The sequence below is a fragment of the Schistocerca cancellata genome, chromosome 2, assembly GCF_023864275.1.
Source record: "Schistocerca cancellata isolate TAMUIC-IGC-003103 chromosome 2, iqSchCanc2.1, whole genome shotgun sequence".
NCBI classification, from domain to species: domain Eukaryota; kingdom Metazoa; phylum Arthropoda; class Insecta; order Orthoptera; family Acrididae; genus Schistocerca; species Schistocerca cancellata.
Genome location: NC_064627.1, coordinates 362,259,143 through 362,284,933, shown reverse-complemented (window position 1 = coordinate 362,284,933; position 25,791 = coordinate 362,259,143). Strand labels below are relative to the sequence as shown.

The following is a 25,791-nucleotide window of genomic DNA, read 5'->3' as shown; positions in this document are numbered from 1 at the left end:
AGCTGAACTTGACATGGCTGAGGTAGGGAATCAGCCATGACATCACTAAAGGAACTTTCCTTGCATTCTCCTGAAGTGATTAAGACGAAGCATGGAAAAAGTGAATCAGAACTGTCAGACTAAGACTTTAATCCCTCTTCTCCAAAATATGAGTCCAGCTTCTCAATAATTGCATACTTTCATTCAGGGCAAAAATCAAAATTTCTTGGCACATAATAAAAATTCAAATTGGTTTATTATTTGGTTTTGAAGCTCTAGCAGTAGCCATGTTCACAAACAAAAATTACTGGGTTTCAGGTCCACCTATTATGCAAACAGCCATTTTTTAAAATAAAGCCCAAATGTGTGTTAGTACTTTTATGCCACCATCGGTGGGTACATTAATTCAGTTTTGTAAAATGTCAACTTGTTTTAACATACAATCATTGTAATGAAATTACACCTAAAACAGTTTTTGTCTGTTGTTGTTGTTATTACCTTAACTTTTCTACATTGTTCGGCTCTGTAGGACACTTTTCATTATAGCATATCGATTGCTTGTGAACACCAATTACATGACATTACTGTGAATTTGGTTGTCATGTTGTGTGTGTGTGTGTGTGTGTGTGTGTTCTATTGTCAGATTTTTAGTATGGTTTGATGCTGGATTTTAGTATTTAGCAATTTTCTATTTTAGGTGGGTAGTGGTTGTACGTTATTAAGCGAACAGCAAATGTGCTATTAGAGCTGTTACTTTATAGAGCTCTGAGATGTTCTGAGTATCTTGTATGAAAATTCCTGCATGTTTACCCTAGGTATACTGACTGACGAGAGTTCCACTTAAAAACCTGTAAGCCTGGTTGGTTGAATTTATCTGTGGGCATTTCTGTGTCCTGAATTTCTTCTCTGTTGTGTCTGTATGTGAATTATTTTATTATTGTAGGTGAAGTGTGTGCCATTTTGTTTTGTGCATGGGTTTTGATTGCCTGTACCCTTTGTGTGGTCACTGTGTGTGTCTGTGTGTGTGTGACATAAGTTGTTTAATATTGTTATTGTTGTTGTTGCTGCGCAAATGCCCGGGTTCCCGGGTTCGATTCCCGGCGGGGTCAGGGATTTTCTCTGCCTCGTGATGACTGGGTGTTGTGTGATGTCCTTAGGTTAGTTAGGTTTAAGTAGTTCTAAGTTCTAGGGGACTGATGACCACAGATGTTAAGTCCCATAGTGCTCAGAGCCATTTGAACAATTTTTTTTGCTGCGCAAGGTCAAAATGGGCCACTAGATGGTCAACAAAAATGACAATACTTCCCGGATACTCAACAAAATTGACTGTCTAGGTGTGAGATTGAAAGGTTGTGCAATAACATTGGGAACTTCAGAACTTTGGAAATATATTGCACTGCCCAGAAATATTATGCTGTCTCCGGGCAGTATTAACAATATCCTTGACACTGACAGTCTCTCGCACGCTACACAGACCAAGAAAGTTAGGTTTTCTGTTGTGTGGAAAATGTGTTCAAAATAGGATGACTGAGCATTATTATTAGAGTGCATTGAAATGTATAAGTTATAGCCAGCATTGTGAGGTGTATCGGCAAATGAGTATAAAAACAGAGTGCCTATGTATGGAGATGTCAATGTATCAAATTTCAAATGTATGACAATCTCCCCCCCCCCCCCCCCCCCCCCAGCCTCAATTCTCTCCACAATTTTAGATGAATGATCTTTAACACCCCTTGTACAAAGTTTTCATCCACCTTTCTTTTCTGCTTATAACAAAATAGAGCCATCATCACAGCAGCAGCGTCTTTATCATCCAACATCCCAAATCACAGAACCATTGTACGATATTACTGAGCAATTTAGGGGCAACACCAATAATATTGCAAAATACTATTGTGCAATATTATTGAGCATCTAGGGGCCACTTTATGTGCATGTGGCCTGCCCATTACTTATCTGCTTACATACTCCACTGCTTTTTTATAGTGTATTTAACTCCTGCGTGCAAATTTGTTTGTTTATGAGTGTTCTGTTTAATCTTTACATGAATCTGAAGCTTGCTTGCTTGGTCATCAAGGGTGGTTTGATTGACTATGAATAGTGGTGGTGCTTGTGGTTGTGGGTTTCCTATATACTGTGAAATCATGCGTGTTGTTTATTCTTTGTGTGTCGAGATCCAGAAAATTTAGTGTGTTATCTGTTTCTAATGTGAAATGAATTTCAGGATGTAAATTATTTATTTCTTCATGTTTTACGTGTGTATATGGTTCATCAATCACACATATTATAGCAATAACAGTACCAGTATATAACTTTGTATTTTGTTGTTTTATTGCATGTCTGAAGACCTGGTTCTCTAGGCTGTTCATGAATTTGTGGCTAAGAACCTAGTATGTGATGGTCTGACTGACAGTCATTGCCTTGTTGTTTTAGTCCTTGTACGATGATATTGAATGTTTCATCTATACTCTGATGTGACATCAAATGATTTAAGTCTTGTTGCAACCCCCTCCCCCGGCGGTAGGTGATAGGACGGAGCCTTTGAGCCTTTCTGAAGTTAATAACTGGTCTTACAGGAATACTTAGTTTGTGCACTTTTGGATAGGAATGTAAAGTATGTACAAGAATAACATTCAACAAACACTGAAAAACATTAAAAATACATTCACAAAAGTCTAGTTAAACAAACTGACAGAAAAATCAAATGGTATCTTCACTAAATTCCTTACTGAAAGTGAGCAAACAGAATATTCTCATAGGACTAGTCACTAACTTTAAAAACCCTCTAGTCTATAACCTAGCCCAAAACACACACACACACACACACACACACACACACACACACACACACACACACACCTTTCTTCAATCTATCTCCTATAAAATGCAGGGTCAGTAAATTCTGACTTGTTTCTACATTTCTACTTAACCCAAATATCTTGCTCGAGATCAGCTTCTATCAAGTTTTCCACTCTTCTGTGAATAATTTGTGTCATTAACTTGCAGCCACGACTTCTTAAACTGATGGCTCAGTAATATTCACACCTATTAGCACCTGTCTTCTTTGGAATTAGAATTATTAATTTTTCTTAAAGGTTGAGGGTATTCAGTACTCCCCACATATCTTGCATAATAAGTGGAACAGTCTTGTCATGACTGGCTCTCTCAAGGACTTCAGTAATTCTGAGGGAATATGGTCTACTCCAGGGGCCTTCCTTTCACTTACATCATTCAGAGCTCTGTCACATTCTTCTTGTAGTATCAAATCTCCAACCTCATTTTCACCTACTTCCTCTACCCTTTCCATAGTACTGTCTTAAAATCTGTTTCATTTGTACAGTCTTTCTATGTATGCCATTTATGTTTCAGCCTCCCTTTATTTGTTTAGTGCTAGCTTGCCATCTGAACTCTTGATATTCATACAGGTGTTTTTTTTTCTCTCGAAGATCTCTCTAATTTTCCTACAGATGGTGTCTATCTTTCCCAAAGTCATGCATGCTTCTATAACTTTGCATGTCTCCTGTGCTATGCCTTCTGCATTTTCTACCTCATTTTTAGACACCAATATACACTTACACCCATTTCGTTAGGTACATTTTTATATTTTCTCCTTTCTTTAATCAAATTCAATGTCTTCCATGTCACTGAAGGATATCTACCAGGCACTGTTTTTACAGTATGCTGCTTACACTATTTCATATCTCAGTCCTATCACTTAGTCATCTACTGATTCCTTTACCCTGTTTCAGTCACTTGCTGCCTAATACTATCAACAACAACCTGTAGTTCTTTCAATTTGTCAGGTCGTATCTTAAAAGTTTTCTATCTTTCCAAAATTTCTTTTGTTTTATACTGAGGTGGCAAAAGTCATGGGATAGTGATATGCGCATATACATATGGCAGTAGTATTGAGTACACAAGGTATAAAATGGCACTGCATTGCAGAACTGTCATTTGTACACTGATACTTCATGTGAAAAGGCTTCCAACTTGCTTATGGCTGCACAATAGGAATTAACACACTGAACATGGAAATCACTATGGAATTCAATATTCTGAAATCCTTAGTGTCAAGATTGTACAGAGAATATCATATTTCAGGCCTTACCTCTTACCATGGACATGCAATGGCCAAAGCCTTCACGTAATGACTGAAAGCAGCAGTGTGTGTAGAGTTGTCAGAGCAAACAGCAAAGCAACACTGCATGAATTAACCACAGACTTCAGTGAAGGATGTACGATGAATGTATCCTTTACGACAGTGTAGTGAAATTTGGTGTTAATGGGCTAAACAGCAGGTAACTGATACAAGTTCCTATGCTAAAGCACGACATTGCCTGGAGTGCTTCTCTTGGGCTTGGGAACATATCAATTGGACCATAGACAACTGGAAAACAATAGCCTGATCAGATGAGTTCCAATTTCAGTTGGGAAGAGTTGACGCTATGGCTCAAGTGTGGTGCAGGGCCGATGAAGCTATGATCCAAAGTTGACAACACAGCACTGTGCAAGCTGGTGGTGACTCCATAATGGTGTGAGCTGTGTTTACACGGGATGGACTGGGTCATCCAGTCCAACTGAACTAACTGGTCATTGACTGGAAATGGATATGTTCAGCTACTTGGAGACCATTTGCAGCCATCCATGGACTTCATGCTCCCAAACAATGATGTCATGTCACCAGGAAACAATTTTTTGTGATTGATTTACACAAGTCAGTTCCTGCAGGACATCCTGCAATGGCAACACTTTCGTGATTATGAACAGCAATGGAGGCAGCATTGCTCAATCTTTCCGCAGTGGACTTCCTACAACTTGCCGAGTCCATGCCACGCCGAGTTGATGCACTATGCTGAGCAAAAGGAGATCTGGATACAATATTAAGAAGTATCCATGACTTTTGTCAACTCAGTGTAATCTGCAGTTCATAACCAATAAATTATGGTCAAAGTCCACATCTGCCCCTGCGAATGTCATGCAGATTAGGATCTGGTTTGGAATACAGATTACCATTAAGCTGCCTATCTGAAACTTTCCAATGTCTCCGAGTACCTTCCATATACACAACCTCCCTTCATGATTCTTTAGCCAGGTACTGACAATGATTAAATTATGCACTACAAAAAGTTCTATTCCTTCCTCTGCTATCTCCCAGCCCGCTATCTCATATTTTCCTTCTCTTCTGATTCCTAATATCAAATTCCAATCCCTTATCACAGATAAATTTTCATCTCTCTTAACTACCTGAATCATTCTTTCAATCTCTTCATAATCTATGAAAACCACTAATTACAATGGTGAGCGCTGGTTTTGTACCTATCTTCGCAACCATTACGCATTTACTGTACTGCTGGTACGAGCTTCCGGCTTTCATTAATTTTCTCATGCATTGTTAGTCCAACTGCTACATTACCCCTATTTGATTTTGAGTTGATAATCTTGTACTCATCTGACCAGAATTCCTGGTCTTCCTGCCTCCACATTTCAGTAACTCCCACTACATCTAACATCAACCTATCCACCATTGCACTTTAGATCATCTGTAGCAATATACAAAATGTGGCCAACGCATCATAATAATTTATAAATTTAGAAGAGTCATACCTCATTTTAATATTTTGTAAATGTATTTTATGTAATGGCTGTACATAATATAGTGCCAAGTTTAACCCTTAACTCACGAAGTGTGGTCTCTCAGATCACGCCAGAGTTTTCCAAGTCGCTCTCATAGGTCAGCAATGGCGGAATGATTTAATACACCAGCTACCCTCTTTTAATCTCCAACCCTACAATTTATTATTGTCATTTGCATTATTGCCTCATTTGATTGTTGTTGACATGTGATGGGGTCTCTTAGATTGCACCTTGTGAATTATGCACCTGTTTTTGTCAGTTTAGAACAAAATGTTTGCAAGAATGTGACAATTTTACGCTCTTTAAATTTTATGAAACTTTTAGTCAGTGGATGGCGAATGATGTCAATGATATAGAACAAAAAGTAGAAGGAGGAGACAATGATTTTTCAATAGCCTGTGATCAAAATTCTGCTAGCGAACAAGAGAACCATTCAGAGAAACTTCAGGACAATGGTGATGAGGACCTTTGTGTTTCTCCAATAAAATAGTTAATGTGTTAGTTAAAATTAAATGTATTCTGAGTGGCGGTAAAGAAAACTGTAGACCCCAGTACTGAATGTCAATTTTCCAGCCTTTCTTTTTCTGAGTTCAGTTTTTACATGCAAGTTTAAACACTGGATATTAGTTTTATGTGAAAATTTGCTTTCTACACATACCATAATTTTTCAGAATGAAAATTCAGTTCTCTAACAGTTCGTTTATGTGTACTACTGAAAAAGCTTCACAGAAGTACGTGATTTTTGCGTGATTCAAAAATAAAATACTGCTGGCTTGATTTAGTGCAATACAATCAACAAGGAGTATAGAAACATCACTTAATTTGCAACCATAAGTGTTATATAACATAAATTAAATTTTCAAATGATTTACAACTTAAATCACAGTTTAAAGATAGGGGTCCCAGAGATCAAACCTTGTAGTATACGTTACAGAAAAGTCACCTCATGAGTTAAGGGTTAAATCTAAATTGCAATGGTGTAAAGTACACAGTGACCACATTGTTCATTGTTAATTATGACTTAAATTTGGCAGACTACTTAATTGTGGAACATCATAATAACAATGCCAATATAAAAAATTCACTACCAAGCTACTACTAGAAATGATGTGGTGTGTTTTATTTTATTTCATAGTTTTGACATCACTGATAAACTGATTGTAAAGAAAAAATGTGAATTCAATTTTTTATAATAAAAAAAAAACAGAAAAAGTTTACTTGCAATGGTGCAGTTAGGTGTCCTGCTATAGAAAGTTCACTCTCCTTTGGTGAGTTCTTCAGAATCAAGCCTGCCCTAGTGTGACAGTTAGTGTTTCTTGGCCAAAAAAAGGTTGTAAGAAAAACTAACCACACTTTGACAGGGTGCAAAATTCAAATTTCAGATCTGATTATCCACCAAAGAAGCAAAAGTCATTGAATGAAAACTCTGATTTATTATCACTTATAAGTACTAATTTTAGGCCACCAAGCCCATAATAATTACAGAAAGGAATTAACATGTCCTTGTGTTAACCTGCATTATCAATGTCTTTAGTTTTCTCCTTTTGTACACAGTTTATCTTGTCACCTAAAGGTATCATTCCCACTTATGTAAGACTAAAAGATTTTTTACATCTTGGTTCGAAATTTAACAGAGACACACTATCACCGACCCATTGGTTTACTTTTAAAAAACTGTAATGTAAAGGTGGAATTTCAATCAAACCAAAGGTTTATTTGAACACTACAGTACCTGACTAAGCATGGTCCTATTGGAGATGGTATATCCCAGCCTTCATTCGACCACTGAACTGACTTGCCCAGACAGTTACGGGAAAACCTGCAGCTTCATGTGGACTCCAAACCACGTTAAAATTTTGCATGGTGAATAAGAAACATTGCAAGAAAAGATGGGGTAAGTGTCAAATCAAAATCAAAAGACTCACCAGAGATCAACCCAGACCTTTGGATTTGTAAACTGGCATTCAATCACTCAGCCACATAAACCCAAGTAAAAATAGAGGCAACTCAATCCTTTAAATGGAATGATCAATTTAATTTTTTCCAAAGGTATTTGACAGCTCATGAAAAGCAGAGTGCAGTGATAGCAGATACCAATATTTACAAAAAACAGGGGAGGGGGGATGTGCTTTATTTGAGTTCAAAACACACCATTAGGTGCACTACAAGCTATGATGCAGATGTAGACGTATCAGCAACACACAGTTTCAGACAAGTTAGTCTATGCTTACACTGTGGTGAAGGTGGTGGTGGTGGTGGTGGTGGTGGTGGTGGTGGTGGTGGTGGTATGTAGCCTAGAGTGCTCTATAGCAATTTCATCAGTGCCCTTACTAAACTAACTGGAGATGATTGTGTTTTTCTTTTTTAATTATGCACTTTGCATTCAAAACTTACATCCCATGAGGTTTCAGGATTGCTGTCATGATATTTCGACAGTCAACCAGATAGCCACCTTCAGGGCAGTTTTACACACTGTAAAAATGCTCACCTGTAAATGACTGACTGGTTGACAGCCAAAATATCAATGGCAAGATGTCAACATCATACAACTGCAATTAAAAATCTTCACGGAATACGCATTATGCCAGGAAAACTTCAAGATTCTCATTGTTTGTACTGTAATTAGAAGAGCATTTGTGTGAAAAGATCACTGCTACTGCATCAATTCTGCAATGCTGCCCAAATGGAAGGAAGAGGGTGTTAAAGAAAACATATTGAGCATATTAGTTATGAACATGGATAGAGAGCACTAACTGTGGCTGTGAACTTGTAAATGTTGCAGTAATATTAGGGAATATGTGGGATTAGGGATAGAGAACAGTGGACCATTGCTACTTCTCAGTTAACTGACAGACTTAAATCTAGGCTCATTACAAATTATTAAAAATGTCATTGTGAGAACAGAAAGAATGTACACATTATGAAAAATGAAACTGGACTGTCACACCATAAGTACTCCCAAAATAAAGAACGCATATGGGGAAGCTTGTCATGAATGTTTATGCTTTTTAGAGAGAGTGCATGGTTAGGCATTATTATAGCAAAATTAGCAGGAGAAAATGAAGTGAGGGGATACTCTAACATGTCAGTATCGATTTTTGAGGCCAATACCATAAGGAAACTTTAAGTATATTGTCTGACTAGATGAATTATAAGTAAATGCAAGCAATATACACTATCGTTCATTAATTTCAAAAACCCTAAAAAAAAAAACATACCAATAACACCATGGCTACAGATGACTACACAAAGGAATAGTACAACATTGGCAAAAATGTCAGGTTTATGTGTCTGTTTTCATTACCGGGTGGTTAATTATAGTGCAGCTACTCACGGAGATCCTATGTGGGCTGTAATTATTGTATGACTATGAAACTTGGTAGACATGTTAATGCTCTAATGCAGAACCAATTTACATGGAAAAAATCATTCAACTTTGGTCACGAGGTGCAAATTTGGCACTGTAACTAGTTGTATGATGGTATGATATCCACACTATCATCTGACAAGCCACAATGTGAGTGAACAGTATGGCTATCAAGAAGAGAAACCGCGCACTGCTGGTGAATTGTTTTATGTGAACGGCAACAATTACAATGATGCATTAAGAGAATATCACAAAATAAACCTCCGTCTTTATGCCACGAGTGGCCTACTGGGACCACCCGACTGCTGTGTCATCCTCAAGAAGGATGCGGATAGGAGGGGCGTGGGGTCAGCACACCGCTCTAGAGGTCATTATGATGGATTTCTTGACCGAAGCCGCTACTATTCAGTCGAGTAGCTCCTCAATTGGCATCACGAGACTGAGTGCACCCCGAAAAATGGCAACAGCGCATGGCGGCTGGATGGTTACCCATCCAAGTGCCGGCCACACCCAACAGCGCTTTACTTCGGTGATCTCACAGGAACTGGTGTATCCACTGTGGCAAGGCCGTTGCCATCACTAACTGAAAAGGTCTGAAAATGGGTCCAATGTCATTAAAGGGTTTAAAGAGGATGATAATGAAATTGGGAAACTGGTGAACTTGGTGTGGTACCTGGGAGAGGAAAGTGTCCTACCCTGGTGGAAGTTATTGGCATGGTTGCTATTGCTGTAACTGATCATGCAGCATGTGCCCCGGATAGTACTAGTGCTTGTGCAGTGTCACTATAATTGTCCATCCCACGGTCAACAGTATGGGAAGTTCTGTGTCCATATTACACTGGTACCCGTACAAGATGCACATGGTACATCAACTGAAACCTCACTGTCTGCAGCAACATTCTGAATTTGCTCTTCGGTTTCTGCAATGGATCAAAGTTGATGACATGTGGGCAGGCAATATACTATGGAGTGACAAGTCACATTTTACACTACAGAAAGCAGTGAATACACAGAACTGTTTAATTAGGGGTACTTTTAAACCAAGTGTTGTGTACAAAGAGCCACTGCACTTGCCGTATGCAACTTTGTGGTGTGGATTCACAAGAACCTCTATTCTTGATCTGTTAGTTTAAGAGAATGCACCCAGACAGCTTGTCATGGTACTGTGACATCTGCACATTATCAAGACCTCCTTGTACAGCATGTGATTCTTGCTTTGGAAGAGCGCAAGTGTGTGGAAACCGCTGTTTTCATGCCAGATGGGCAACACGTCATGTCACTCACCCACTGGAAGATCTGCTTAATGCAACCTTCAACTAACATGTCATCACCAGAGATTTTCTGGATGCTTGGCTTGTAAGATCGCCTGATCTGAAGCCATGTGACTTCTGGCTCTGGGGATATCTAAAAGAACACATTTACAAGCGACACATTCAGTCTCTGCCTGATCTGAAGGCCAGTATACAGGAACACATTGCTCAAATTCTACCTGAACTGCTGTGAACAACTGCTGATCATGTTATTTTGCAGTTGTAGCATCTTGTCGAAGACCTCAGCACTCATACTGAACCAACTGCACAAGTGGCAGTTAATAATAATCTACAAAGTTTTGCTGCAATATGATAATTACAGCCCACAGTGGACCTCTGTGGGTAGCTGCACTTTAATTATAAACACCTGGTATGTGCAATATGATTCAGAAGAGTGCTGTGTTCATACAAAATATAAGATATGCCCAACTGAAACAGAGACCTTCACTGCAGCAGTAGTCTCAGTGATGTTTTAGCATTATGAGGTGGGGTGTGTGGCCAAGAAGACCTTCATGACGCATCCTCCTTACAGCCCCGATATCGCCTCATGTGACTCGTAAATCTTCAGCCCTTTAAAATAATGTCTGAAAGGTCACAGGTGACGAGGAACTGCAGGACATTGTGAATAAATGTATATATCAGCAACCCAAGAGTTTCTACGCAGAAACCATCCACTCCCTTCGTACAGGCTTGAACTGGTGCATCAATATAAGTGACTTTTATGTACAGTTCTACTGTTCCAGATGGACTGTAATTACAATATTGTCAATAAAATTTCTTTACATGCAACTGTAATCATCTTAGCATTTGGGCACACCTTAAGTAGATTTGTTTACTGTTATGACAAATGAGAGCACATTCCACCATTTCATTCTGTACTGCCCTGTTACTTCCTGCAGTGCTATAGTGTCTGCAGTGTACTTCAAAGTAGTGGTATATTATGTACTGTATGGTTACGGCACTTCAGTTCCTTAGTGACAGTTGACAGTGGGCACATAGTTATTTGGGCTCCAATAATGGAGATATTTGTCTAGAAAGGTGCTGCAATTGTAGCACTCAGACAAGCCGGTTAATCTATGCCCAAAATTGAGAAACACTGTGGTGTGTCTATAGGAGAATGCAATACACCCTTCACCGCCAGAAGATAACAGCTCACAACCAGGGTGACCTTGTAAAACAACTAAAAATGATGAGAAGTTCAGCAGAAATGATAAAAAGTTCATCAGAATTACAAGTAAGAGAAATATGTTCAAAACAGCAGCATAAATTCATGCAGCTTTGGTAGAAATTAACAAGAAAAATATATATGTTGCAATGGTAAAAAGTAAGGAGGAGACCGATTTATGCTGCTTTGAAAGGATATGTGGCAGTGAGGAAACTCCTTCTGAAGTATGTAAATAAAGCAGAGACTCAAATGGGCTAGTAAGTGGACACATGAAGAGTGAAAGAAAGTGTTATTCACAGATGAATCCAAATTTGAGATTTTTAGTACCGGGAGGAGAACATTTGTTCATCGATCAGAAGGAGAAAGGGTGGCCCAGCAGAGCATTCTACCTACAGCTAAACACGGTGGGTGTTCTATATGGTTTGGGGGTGTTTTGCAGGAGGTAGAGTTGGTGACATTGTGAAAGTAGAAGGGTGCATGGATTAGAAGCCCTACCACTGCATACTTAGTATGACACAAAACCTTATTGATTATGCTTTATAGGGAAAGGGTTCACATTACAACAGGATAATGAGCCAAAACATCACTTAGCATTCTGTAAGAAGTACATCGAATTAAAGGAGAAACAGAAGGCACTGAAAAATGTGGTGTGGCCATCCCAAAGACCTGACTGTAACTCTGCTGAAATGGTCTGTGATGATGTGGACACACCTACCCGGAAAGTTCACATAACAAACAAGGAACATCTCTTGGGAAAGCTACAAATACGTATTCACTGCATGCCTCAAGTTTGTGAGGCAGTCATTAAATCCATGGAAGGACACTGATGAAAACAAAACTTTTCTGGTTGTATTACATGTGTGTACATGTACATAATTATATTTTTGAAGAAATAAAGTTTTGTTTTGTTCATATTTGAATTTTCAGATAGCAGTCATGGTTTATTGAAATTAATGAGTGGTTAAAACATGATACAGTCGCTGACACCATGCTCCTAGGCATCAAGGAATGTAACAGATTCTTCTCCGTGTATTTTCTTTGGCAGGGATCTGGGGAAAGCTGAGTGATGGTTGTTTATACAGGGTGAACATTAATAAAAACAACAAACTGCATGGATGTATTCCTGATCGACAATGGAGGAAAAAAGCTCCTATGAACAGATGTCTGGAAATGCATCGTTGCCACGGCAGATGGCACTGATGAATGGCAGTTCCTCTGACCACATGCCGTGTGTTTATTGTGTGTTGCAAGCTGTGTGATTGACGTAATATACTGTAAGCAGCAGAATGGTCCGGTATTCGTGTTGGGAACAAGCCAAGATGGTGTTTGTGTACTGCCAAGCAGATGGGAATGGGCGAGAGACAGCATGGCTATACCAAAACAAGTAGCCTCACAGACAACAACCGCATAACACAACGTTTCAAGCCTGGATCCTTTCAGACAGATGAACATGCAGGGAGGTGGCAGACTGTGCTTACACCAGATCTGGAGGATTGCGTTCTGCAGGATATTGAGACAAACCCTAGTACAAACTCCAAATCAGGCATACATACAGTCCGCTGCCTCCCTGTACATTTTTCTTGTCTGAAAGGACCTATGATCACACAAGCACCCAAAGAAGGATTGAAATGTTGTGTGATGTGGTTGGTGTCTGAAGGTACAGTGTGTTAACTGTAAGACGGCAGAGTTGTGAGGGGAGTGCGGGGAGAGAAGGAAGCAAGCATTGGCTGGCGAGGGGAGAGGAGCCGTTGTGGAGGGGACAAGGCATGCCTACCAGTTGCAGTGCTGGCACTACAAATTGCGCATCATGCTTACACAAAAGCAGACGAAAGGCTTGGAAGTAAAACTTGCTTTAAATGTTGTTCGTAAACGAAACTGAAATCGTCATGTACATTAAAATCTATATGTATGTATGTTTGTCTGCTATGCGCTTCCCCATGTAGTGACACCAACGACACTCTCTTCACGTAAGTCACCCTTCCTCTGCCAACATTTATTAAACGCTAAGTTATTATCAATCCACGATTCATCGAGGTAAAATATTTCTCTGCCTGCTTCCCTGAAGTTCTTCATGTCAACAATGAAACGAGATCGCCAGTGCACAATGTCTGGACGTTCTAACAACACATTCCTCTTGTTTTCCACCTTACGCCATAGGAATCCCATAGACAAAAGTACTTTTCCCAGCGAGACAATACTCCACTTCAAGCCTATTTTGTCGTGCAAAAATGGAAGCAGTGTTCGCAGGCTCGGCACAATCTTCCCGCACTGAATAAAATTCAGCTATCGTATCGCGAATGACATGCTGGTTGAAATCATCGATCACTACTTCGATTTCTCCACTTCTTTTCCTAAGTTAAAAGAGAGAGAAAGATTTATAAGAAAATGCCTTCTGCACTGCATGTATTTTTTTGAATTTGGAAACGTACTGTAATATGAATGTGTTTCGAAATAATACAGTAACCAGTGGTGTTTCCATACAAAGCAATACAGTAGCAAGGAAAAATGAAATATAAGCTAATTCGGACGAAATAGGGGGCTTCTTCAAAGTGATCGCGAACAAAATATCTGAAATGGAAGCTCACCTTTTTTGTGGTGATACGCCAGGATGATTCTTGGAAAACTGTTTGAATCTTCCAATACTACGCATGCTTTGTCCTGTGTATGTAGCAGCTCTCACTGAAGATTTGTAAATGGAGTGAAGCAATTTTTCTGCTCCCTTTCCCTTTCGCAGCATTCAATCACATGCAATATAATTTTGCGAGCATCGCTACGTAATACTGATTTCCTTCTAACCGTAGGCCTATCGGTAGGGGTTGTTGGCGACTCCCGAGATGGGCCAGCAACTGCCTCTTCAATCATTTTGATAATGTTCAGCACAACTGTACAATAAAAACACGCAGAACAGTACAGCGCAAAACAATAACGAAGCAAACAACAATGGCTATCTTGTACAACACAGTCAGCTACGTAATGTTGGCAGCAGTCGAAACTGCGTGCCTACCGAAGCCTCCCGACGTTTACTGACTTCTACCGATTCAGGACTAGGGAGAGGTCTGCCATCTAAAAGTTTACACATTGTACTTTTTTTGTTATAGCCGTGCTGTCTCTTGACCATTTCCATCTGCTTGGCCGTACACAAACACCATCTTGGCTTATTCCAGACATGAATATCAGGCCATTCTCCTGCTTACAGTACATTGCATTTACCACACACACTTGAATACACCAGGAACATAAGCCATGGAGTCAGAGGAATTTTCATTTGTCAGTGCCATCTGCCATTGTAACAATGCATTTCCAGACGCCTGTTCACAGAACCTTTTCCCCTCCATTTCCAGTCGGAATCCATCCCTGCTTTCTGTCGGTTATATTAATGTTCACCCTGTATAGGCGAAAATTACTGAATACCATGAAGAAATGTACTATAACTCATATCGGTGGTAGCTTTGGGACTTCTCGAAGAAAACCTTAAGTAAGCATTTCATAACTTTAATGGACACAATGTCTCATATCATTTGACACTTTTGATAAGGTCCCTCGAGCTGCCACTTTTCAGCTGTCTATTGGCTACAATGAAATAAACATAGAAAGGTGAATTATGTGATCCTGTAGCAGCTGTATGTTTAACAGGAACTTAACTGAAATGTAGCCATTAAGGTTCTGCCAACCAAACCACTGCCATTTTAACAGCATAAAGTTTATACGAGCTAAAATTAGAAGCTAAATGACCAAAGATCAACAAAGACATGCATTGGCACAAGCAGAACAATTGACAAGGGATGATGCAAACCAACACTCATCATATGAGAGGCATACTGTTGTGAAACACATACAGAAATTATGGGAGAACAAATGCATAATGGAAAACAACATTAAGACCGTCCTTATTCTGTGATATTCTGATAATATTTTTAATGAGAACACAGACAACAGTGAAAACAGTTCACAATTCAATGAAACTAGCATGCATTTTTTGATGGTACAATCCACACCAAAATCCCTGTTTTCATCATTGATGGAAAATATCTCTCAAATGTGTATGACAAAATTTTAGACATACATAGTGAGGAGCATTTGAAATGGGAAATGCATCTTTAAAATTTCAATAAAAAAACTGGATACACTTATGTATGCTGCTAGAATTCTCAGTCAAAACACAAGTTGCTCATCAATGATGACAAAGTACAATGGCAGTATGCAGGCACTACTGATAAACTGCATTATTTTTTGAGGGAATTCCACAATTTAAAAAGAAAGATAATAATCTTTACAAAAGAAATCACCATAAAAGAAGAAAACACCTTCACACATGGTTGTTCCTTTTATACGTAAACATAGTATGTATAAATGCGTGAAAACGAGGAGTGTATCATACTGGAGATACATTATGTAACAGTGTGGCTTCTTATTTACAACACATACAACATTAAATATATCTAAAGTAAAATTAAAATAGTTCTTGCTTCCAGAATGAGATTTTCACTCTGCAGCGGAGTGTGCACTGATATGAAACTTCCTGGCAGATTAAAACTGTGTGCCCGACCGAGACTCGAACTCGGGACCTTTGCCTTTCGCGGGCAAGTGCTCTACCAACTGAGCTACCTAAGCACGACTCACGCCCGGTCTCACAGCTTTACTTCTGCCAGTATCTCGTCTCCTACCTTCCAAACTTTACAGAAGCTCTCCTGCGAACCTTGCAGAACTAACATTCCTGAACGAAAGGATATTGCGGAGACATGGCTTAGCCACAGCCTGGGGGATGTTTCCAGAGACGAGATACTGGCAGAAGTAAAGCTGTGAGACCGGGCGTGAGTCGTGCTTTGGTAGCTCAGTTGGTAGAGCACTTGCCCGCGAAAGGCAAAGGTCCCGAGTTCGAGTCTCGGTCGGGCACACAGTTTTAATCTGCCAGGAAATTTCATATCAGCGCACACTCCGCTGCAGAGTGAAAATCTCATTCTGGAAACATCCCCCAGGCTGTGGCTAAGCCATGTCTCCGCAATATTCTTTCTTTCAGAAGTGCTAGTTCTGCAAGGTTCGCAGGAGAGCTTCTGTAAAGTTTGGAAGGTAGGAGACGAGATACTGGCAGAAGTAAAGCTGTGAGACCGGGCGTGAGTCGCGCTTCGGTAGCTCAGTTGGTAGAGCACTTGCCCGCGAAAGGCAAAGGTCCCGAGTTCGAGTCTCGGTCGGGCACACAGTTTTAATCTGCCAGGAAGTTTCATATCAGCGCACACTCCACTGCAGAGTGAAAATCTCATTCTGGAAACATCCCCCAGGCTGTGGCTAAGCCATGTCTCCGCAATATCCTTTCGTTCAGGAGTGCTAGTTCTGCAAGGTTCGCAAGAGAGCTTCAGTAAAGTTTGGAAGGTAGGAGACGAGATACTGGCAGAAGTAAAGCTGTGAGACCGGGCGTGAGTCGTGCTTCGGTAGCTCAGTTGGTAGAGCACTTGCCCGCGAAAGGCAAAGGTCCCGAGTTCGAGTCTCGGTCGGGCACACAGTTTTAATCTGCCAGGAAGTTTCATAGTTCTTGCTTGACCACTGCTTCTACTATTTCTCTGAATTCCTGGAGCACCATATTATGTAAAACCTGATTTACCAAATATTGTAAAATATATCTTTTGGGTATTATGTCACTTTATACTTGATAGTAGTTTCTCTTACAACTACTGTAATTATAAAGTTATTGTTATACTTCACGTGTCTCATACATACCAGCAATGTACTAAAAACGATTTACTGAGGCAAATAAATACTTAAAATACATTTGCTTTTTTAGTCAAGGTGAAAACGTGTCAAGAAACAGTTGACATTTTTGTTGATACTGACTGCAGCTCTCAGCTTCTCTGGCAAATGGCATCACAAGTTCAACAGAAATTTCGCAGCATGCCTTTATGCAACCTGTTTGTCCTTGGATTCTACTACAACAAAATCAAAATTTTATGCCATAACTAACAGTTGATTTTGAGATTGTTATATCAAGAGGGAAATATAAATGTTGAAAAAACACTATAGCATGATAATAGAGGACAGAAACTGTTTCACCTAACATCACATACCAAGTGAGGTGGAACAAAGATAAGACAAGTGAATCATATTCGGTAGGAATGAGATACAAATCATCCTCAAGTAATCCTGACTTAGGTTTTCCATGATTTCCCTAAATCAGTGCTGGCCACAGTGTGGAAAACTTCACATAGGCCATATGTGAGCCATGGCTTGGCCTGCCTTGACTTTGTTTACTCCTTCCTGGAAGTACTGGTACAGCATGACATTTCATCTAGTACTGTGGTGTGGCATTTTTTGTTCAACACGGCTCTCTTCAGTTCAGCAGAATTGTAGTTTCAGCACTGTTTACCCTTCACTATTGGTTCATGTATGAAGGACGTTCACAGGTCCGGAGCCTGATTGCACAAAAGGCGGCAGTCAAGCGATTTGTCATCACAAGTCTTTAAAAATGAATAGGAATTACAAAAGAGACAGATGAAAATTCTCAATACATATTTTGCAGCTGCAAAACAATGGGAATTCTGAATTTGCAATGAAAGGATATTACAATACTATGAAGAAAGAATTTAAAGATTTACTTGACAATGAAAGATCAGAAAATTACAACAATCGACACATGAGATTCTTTGTTCTGTACATCAAAAAGCATTTTGTGCTAATTTTGCAGGCATTCAGACACAATGAAAAATGGTGGTATCAGTAATACAACTGCATGCATTATTCCACTATCAGTTGCAACATTTTCAGGAACTGAATGTATGGAGATTACATATTACTGCAAAGTTCATTGGTTAAGTCACGAGGCATGCCAGGAATAATTTTTCGATTGAAAACTCACTATTGTTGAATTCATGAAGTACAAAGGACTGCAGAAACAAACATTATAACATCCAGAATGCATTGCAGCCCTCGCGGTTTAAGTGGACTTGACAATGCACTCTCCACAGCATGACACTGCAAAGTGAGTAACAATTTCTTTCTGATTTGATGGTGACACATTTAAAAACAAAATTGCATTACAGAAGGAACACAATCCGATAAACACAGTCCAGCGCCCTATGCTTACTGTTGTTAAAAAAAATGTGAGGTCTGATGAACTGTGGCCTTAAATGAATTACAGAATAGTTTCCTAAATGTTTTGAGGACACTGTCAACTTTACATCTGTTTTCGAGACCATTTGTTGTGACAAATTCTCTCACGTTAGAATTTTCTAGGACACGTACGTTGAGAGTTTTCATGTCTCCATAATGAGGTTGCAACAGTGCTACAATAATCTGATTGATCGACTGCAAAACTGAATAGGTGGTGATTACGTGGCCTGTCTGAAAATTGTGAAATTGTCTGAGTCTGCGCGTATGCCAATAGTTCGCACCAGATAAAAATTATATTATATCTTCAGCAGAGCAAAAGTAATTAAATAATACAGAAAATCTGTTTCGTTTATGATCTACTTGCTGCAAAATGCGAACTATAAAACCAAGTAATATGTAGGGCATCTCAACTGGCATTTGAATGCACCACTTTCACAGTTTCTCCCTCTTCCCACTCCTTGGGTTCATACAGCAGTGTGACAGTGGGGGAAGTGTGCAACGAGGCTGGGGGAGAGGGGGGGGGGGGGGGGCCAAGAGGACCACGAATTTGCTGAATCATGCCGAGTGTCAATGATAATGAAAAGCCTGAAGCACCAAAATACCCCTCCCAACCCCATCCTTACTCAAGTTCAATAACTTCTCAGTTTCACCCTCTGCCACTTGCACTTGCTCGAGTTTACAGTTTGGCTTGAACCCTGGGCCACATCAAATTCATCAGATGCTACAGAAGTGGTAAGCATTGTAAAATAAACAAAAGATTGAAAAAGACACGGTCTATTAGGGAGTAATATACAATAGTATACAACAGACATCCTAAAGAGATACTTTATTTTACGGACTATAAGGTACACTTTTCTTTGAAAAATTATCTCAAAAATTCAGTTGCATATTATATTAGAAATTAATATAAAAATGCCCAGTTTCTGATTTATAATTCTCACCACTCTAAAAAAAATGGCTATATATATTTGATGCCATGGGAAACCTATCTCTATCTGCTAACAATGGATTCAATTGACAGCAGCACTGCACTGATGCAACCAACATGAGTTGCAGGGATTCATAAGCTTGCTAACACTTCTCTCTCCTGCCTCACCATCACAAATCCAGAACACTGTCTAGCCCACAAGGCGTCATAGCAGTCTATCGTGCAAGTGGACTCTAATTTAAAGTGACTTGTGTTATCAGTAACAGTACAATATTTTTGTTAGTAGCTAGTTTCGTAATGGAAAAAAAATAAAGGGTATTCATACAATGCAGGCTATAAATTAAAAGTAATGACATATGCAGAAGAACATGGAAACAGAGCAGCTGAATGGCATTTTGGCTCTCAGCCAAAATCTATTTAAGATTGATGGAAAAAAAATGTGCAAGTGGAGGACTGAATGCAAAATGGCCGAAACTAGAAAATGACATATTGAAATGGGTTCAAAGACTCTGTCAAAAAGGCATTGGAATTAATACAAAAATGATTCAAATACATGCTCATAAGCTAGAGTTACAGGCGAACTTACAGACTTTAAGGATTGAGTGGGTTGGAGCCACTGGTTTATCAAGCTTCATGGGCTTAGCATGCGAACCCAAACCATAATATCTCAGAAAATGCCATAAGAGTATGAAGAGAAATATTATCTTTTCATTGTTTTATTATTCAATATCGAAAGAAAACCAGTGTGGCGCTAACTCAAATAAGTAATATGGACGAAACTCCTTTGACATTTGACGTGCCGAGTAATAAAACTATTGCCTTAAACAATGATAAAATGAACTTATATCATATGAGTTATATCACAGTTTAATCAAACCATAATAAAATAAGCTTTTGTTGCATCACTCTGTTGCCGCATATAATTGTTCCCCCTCAGTAATAAGCTCGGAGCATTAAACAGTATGGTTTCATCAGATCCCTGCCAAACATTTATTTTATCGCTAACTGTCTCGTAGATAACTACCCCACTGTGAGATTATGCTGCTGAGTCATTTTCTTGCATGGATCGTAAATTTTTTCTCACCTAGCTCGCTGTTTATTCTACGTTACTGCTGCTCACTTGGACATATGACAACACAACTCATCTCTGTATTGGCTGAAGCTATGACAAAGGCATACACAAGGACTGACAATTGTAAAACAACAATGGAACGATGTAAGACAATGTTACTTGTAGTTGGTGCACTGTGTACATAGGCATGCCCACTTGATGGTTAAGATTGTAAACACATATAATTACCTGTCAAGACCTTTCTGGGGAAAGGGATGCCCGTCATTAACGCTGGAAAGTTTCGCCGCAATCCATCATAAAGTTCAAGGAAATCTGTGTAACGTCGCTCAATGACAGCAGGGTTTGGATCAGGTTGTACACCATCCTTACGAATCATTAATGTGTATGCCTACAGCAGATAACAAAAGTAGTAATATTAGATTGACAGTTGAGTAACAACTACAGGACAAAAAATTACAATGGTGATCAGGATTGCAACTCACATTTTTTATGAAGTAAAAAGCTAAACTATAATTCTGAAACTCACCACATGTTTCTTTTCATTTTCTTTTTCTACTGTCCTCGCAGACACTATTTCAAACTTGAGAACAGGCTCTGCAAAAATGGCTGCATCATCCACTTCATTTTCCTCTGTTGAATTGTGATTGCTAATAACACCTCGTTTCACCTTGGACCACGACTCTAAAATAAATTATCAATACATAACATTTACTGCCATTACACAAATCTGACCCAGTCAGTATATATGCTTTTCTTTTCTTTACAAAAAATAATAATAAAAAAATCAAAGATGATTTTTAAATGGGGGAGGCTGTACAAAGAGTTTATGGCACTCCTTAAAATCTGCCTGTTGCACAGTCCCAAGAACATATTCAGAGTTAAATATAATATGTATCTCCACACACGAAATCTTCTCTCCAAATAGTAGAACAGGTTCAGAAAACATCATTCATGTGAAATGCAACACAATGGTTTGCAAATTCCAGATGCAGAGAAACTGGCAGATGCCACATTCCCACATTTCCAAAAGGCACTGGGCACCACATGGACAGAGACAAAGATGGGCATTTGAGCTGTTATGCAGATCAGTTTTACAGTGATACTGGTAATGAGACGAATTAATACTGTCACTATATAGCATTGTGTCAATAGCAGCATCAGAATAGAGAGATTGGTGCATATTGTTTGAGCATGCCACACTGTCTGCTACCACCATGAAGCAGTCCTTATCAGTTGCTCCCAGAGTACTGGTTCTTCATAATTTATTGTCCCAGTGAAGACAATAATTGAATCGAATACCGCACTGCCTCTCTATTGAAAAGCACCTAAAACTCCATTTAAAAAAAAGATACTAGTGAAAAGGAACAAGTCAAAGTTTCCTGTCAATTCTGTGTTGCATGAAACTTGTGATGAAAAGAATTAGTTTGAGGTGACTGCATCTACATCAGTATTTAGGCCAGGGTTGCTTACCTCCGGGTCTCGTAACGGGGGAACTGCTGTACTGTGTTATCCACGGTGTGATTTATTTTTTTGTGACACCTCTACTGGCTATTGGATTACATTGCAATTTCAAAAGAATGTTGATATGGTTGTGGAACGAAAGGGAAACTTAATAAAGTTAGTTTTCTGTAGTGCAAGGAGTGGCACTCTGCTGTTGCCCATTGACATATTTTATATGAATGTGCTGAATGAGATGTAGTTTACTGTGACAGTTGATAGCCTCATGAGGGACATCTGTTGCGCTCATCTCATTAGTAACACTTATATCTGATGCTGTTAGCATACCCTGTTGGACTGTGATGGCTGGCACCAAGGATGGTCCAAGCTTATAGTTATCTGCTCTATTCAGATTATTTGGGAGAAATATTTGATGGAGGTAGTAGAATAGATTCCCCATGTAACTTCAGAGGTGCCAGCTTTGTGTCAAATATGCTGAGTGGACCACAGTAACTGTTAATGGCAGTCAAAAGCAATTAAATTTCACAACCCCCAACATTGCTGGCCACTATAAACAGTGAAACATTAGCCAAAATCTGACTTAGCAAAATATTAGAGAATATAAACCACACAACAGCTAAAAAAAGGCCTAACTCCACTTTGTCTGACGTTCAAAGCCAGACCGCACTCACAGGACGTAGCTGCCTATTCATCTCCACTTTAGTATGAGTGTCACTCTGATTGAGAATACAGGCTTTTGACACAACTGCTGGTGTTCCTGTTGAGCAGCTGCACTGCAGCTTCCTTTTCAAGCTTTTGGACCCTGTTCTCCACCACTGTTGTCTGAACTCGCAACAAGTGGGCACGGAGCAACTGTATCGTCTTGACTGACAGAAGAACAGTACCTCACCACTTCTGGTAGCAATCTTTACAAACCTCACATCTACATTTGGTGACATAAATGGAATAACACAAGTGGAGGTAGAACTTGTATCCTTCTGACACCTGCTACAGGCGAATTCAAAAGTAATAGTGCCAATGGTCAGGTTAGACTCGTCATCACCTGATGGCAGCAACAAAACCAACAACAGTCATGCATTGGGAAGCAACCAAGCCGTGGAATGCACTACACCATTGTGATTAAATGGCAGCCTGAGGATATCATTACTACTCACAGATTCCTTAAGTTTCTTTTGTCCTCTTTCCCTTCCTTGCAGACATTCCACAGGCAAATAGGCTAGGAATAATAGCGCAAATTTATTTCGAGGGCAAGAGCCAAGGCATGAGCTTGTGAAACCTGTAACATGTGCTCAGCATAGCCTACCAGGTCATGCAGTTTTTTGTACACAGTCACACAAAGTAATGTGTTTTACTTCTCGATGGAAGGGGCATTATGAAGAGAGAGTGCAAAAAGAGTGTGCTTGGCCAAACCAAGCTTCTGGGCAAATACAGACAAGCATAAGCTACATTTGACAATGGTGGAATTGTCCTTCATTCCACTGAAGCTGAAATTGCTTTAGACAACAAGTGACTTCTAAGTTCAAGAGTCCTCCATTGATCTCCTTCAGTATATTTTTCTTTTCATAATCTATATTAAGCTTTGAGTCACATGTGCAGTTAATACCTTCTATAGTGACATACATTTTGACATGTGTTAAACCATAGTTTGGTGGAAAGTTAACTGCCTCTAATGACACAGAGCAAGATAAGGTCAAATGTCACTCCTCAAACTTCAAAGGATAATACTGAAGCTCCAGCTTCAAGGAAATGAATCACTTAATCTGATCCAATTTAAAGTTTGGTCAAAAGTACGCCCTTGAATACCAAACCTACTGGTTACTGGAATTTTCACTGATATAGTGTCCATCTTATTCCATTACATGAGCACAGAAAACAAGAACCTGAGTACAAAATGTACGATATGCACAAGAAGTATATCTCAGACTTTCTCCATTGTTCAAAGGAATCTGTTCATATGACTAAGTAGTGCACCTATGTAGTTTCATGCCACAATGTGTTAGGCAGTAAATCCTTCCGATCACTTGGGCAGCACCTGTTCATTCCAGCTGAAGGCTTTATCAGTTGATAGTTCACATGAAGAAGTACTGAAGTTAGTATGAGTCTTTTGCTTTTGAAAGCGTGGCGATGATCTACTTGAAATGGCCAAAAGCTGTGATGATGAAGAACTGAGAACTGAAGTTTTTCCTCCATTCTTTACAATGAACTGAGAGCAAAGCAAAAATGTAAAAGTAAAGGATGTCCACGAACCCAATGCACTTTTAGTTTCATGTATTGTATTAAATAAAACACACACACACACACACACACACACACACACACACACACACACTCTACACAGTTTGTTTGATATCTAATGAATTCATAAAAGAATGCTTATTATATCACTTGAAGCAAATTCCACATCTAAAAATTGGTTCAGAAGGGCACATGCTTGATTCTGAATTTGAATTTATGAATGTACTGAATTGTTCAAAAAAGCTATTTCTATTAAATCTCTCTAAAGAATTCCAACTGATGACGTTACTGCTGAACGGTTGGTTATTGACTTAGTTGCACCTCTTTTGGACTGTTTATTATGTGAGATTCTTAAACTAGAAGCACACAGAATGCAACTTCAAAAATGTTAAAAACATATGTTGTGACAGAGCACAGAGAAACTGTGTGACTGTGAAACTGTTGCATTCATTTGTTGCAGCTTATGTGACAAACTACATTTTCCCCAAGGTTGAAAATACTGCTACAGTTGTAAGGTTCTTTTATATAGAACACAACTGGTTTCGGGCTCTTATATGCCCATCTTCAGGTGTCGTACTGAAAATGGCAACAGATGGGAGATATATTTTTTTTTACGAGCAGCAATACACATAAAAAACAAAACAAAAAATTCCATGAAAAATTTAAAATCCACTGGTTGGACTAGGTGCTGTAAAACCTAAGTCAATGCCAAAGTGACACTAGACAGTACTATGGACGACTGCCTGGGTAAAGAAATATGCAAAGAATACCAGAACACTTATACTCAGTGCTGTGACCCCGAGCGCCGCAGTGTACAAGATTCTGTGTGCTACCAGTGAGCGCAGAGCATTAAGTGGCGCACATGAAGGAGGAAGCAAACTGGTAAACCAGAGTGGCAAAAGTACTGCCATCTGTTGTAGGAAGAATGCGGGGCCGCTAGCCAGGCCATTCACAATCTGAATTAGTGATTTACATTTAAAACGAAACATGATAAAAAGAAAAAAACATTATTTAGGAAGTCACATGAAAAAAGTTAAAGCCTCGATTGGTTGTCGACTTTTAGTTAGCAGGTTTTAAACTGACCCCACTTTTAATGTGTCCTTGATCCTTGGAGTATGGGACCTTATCAACATTGGTGTTATTACTACTAGCTATTAATTGGCATAATAGTTTTTGACAATGTGGGCTGTGAGGTTTTGCTACTTTCCATTTCATTTTGGAGCTTACAAACAGGAGTGACACTTGTGTATGTTCTTTTAACTAATGGCTGTGGCGTATTGTTCCATATACATAGAACCTTACAACTGTAGTGGTATTTTCAACCTCTCGTATAATGTTCCTCCAACAGGACTGTTTATATTGTATTTTCATATATATACACCCCCACTAAAGTAAAAACTTGCATGCCACTCATGTAAAGGGAGAAGTTTCATTGTGTTTTATGGTTTATACATAAATTTTATGTTGCCAGCTCCCACTCAGTATTCCTACAGTTTTTTACTACTCTGTTCAACATGTTCCTTCACCACGCAAAATGCACTTTTA

At 39.2% G+C, this 25,791-nt stretch overlaps 1 protein-coding gene across 1 annotated transcript in view; it reads right to left on the bottom strand.

The window, feature by feature from the left end:
* LOC126161755 (sorting nexin-21) overlaps positions 1–25,791 on the bottom strand; it is a 67,858-nt gene that overhangs the window by 12,080 nt on the left and 29,987 nt on the right. The window contains exons 3-4 of the mRNA XM_049917804.1: positions 21,080–21,234; positions 20,782–20,941 (exon numbers count right to left, since the gene is read on the bottom strand). Coding sequence (XP_049773761.1) covers positions 20,782–20,941; positions 21,080–21,234 — 315 coding nt within the window. The remainder of the gene's footprint in view (positions 1–20,781; positions 20,942–21,079; positions 21,235–25,791) is intronic.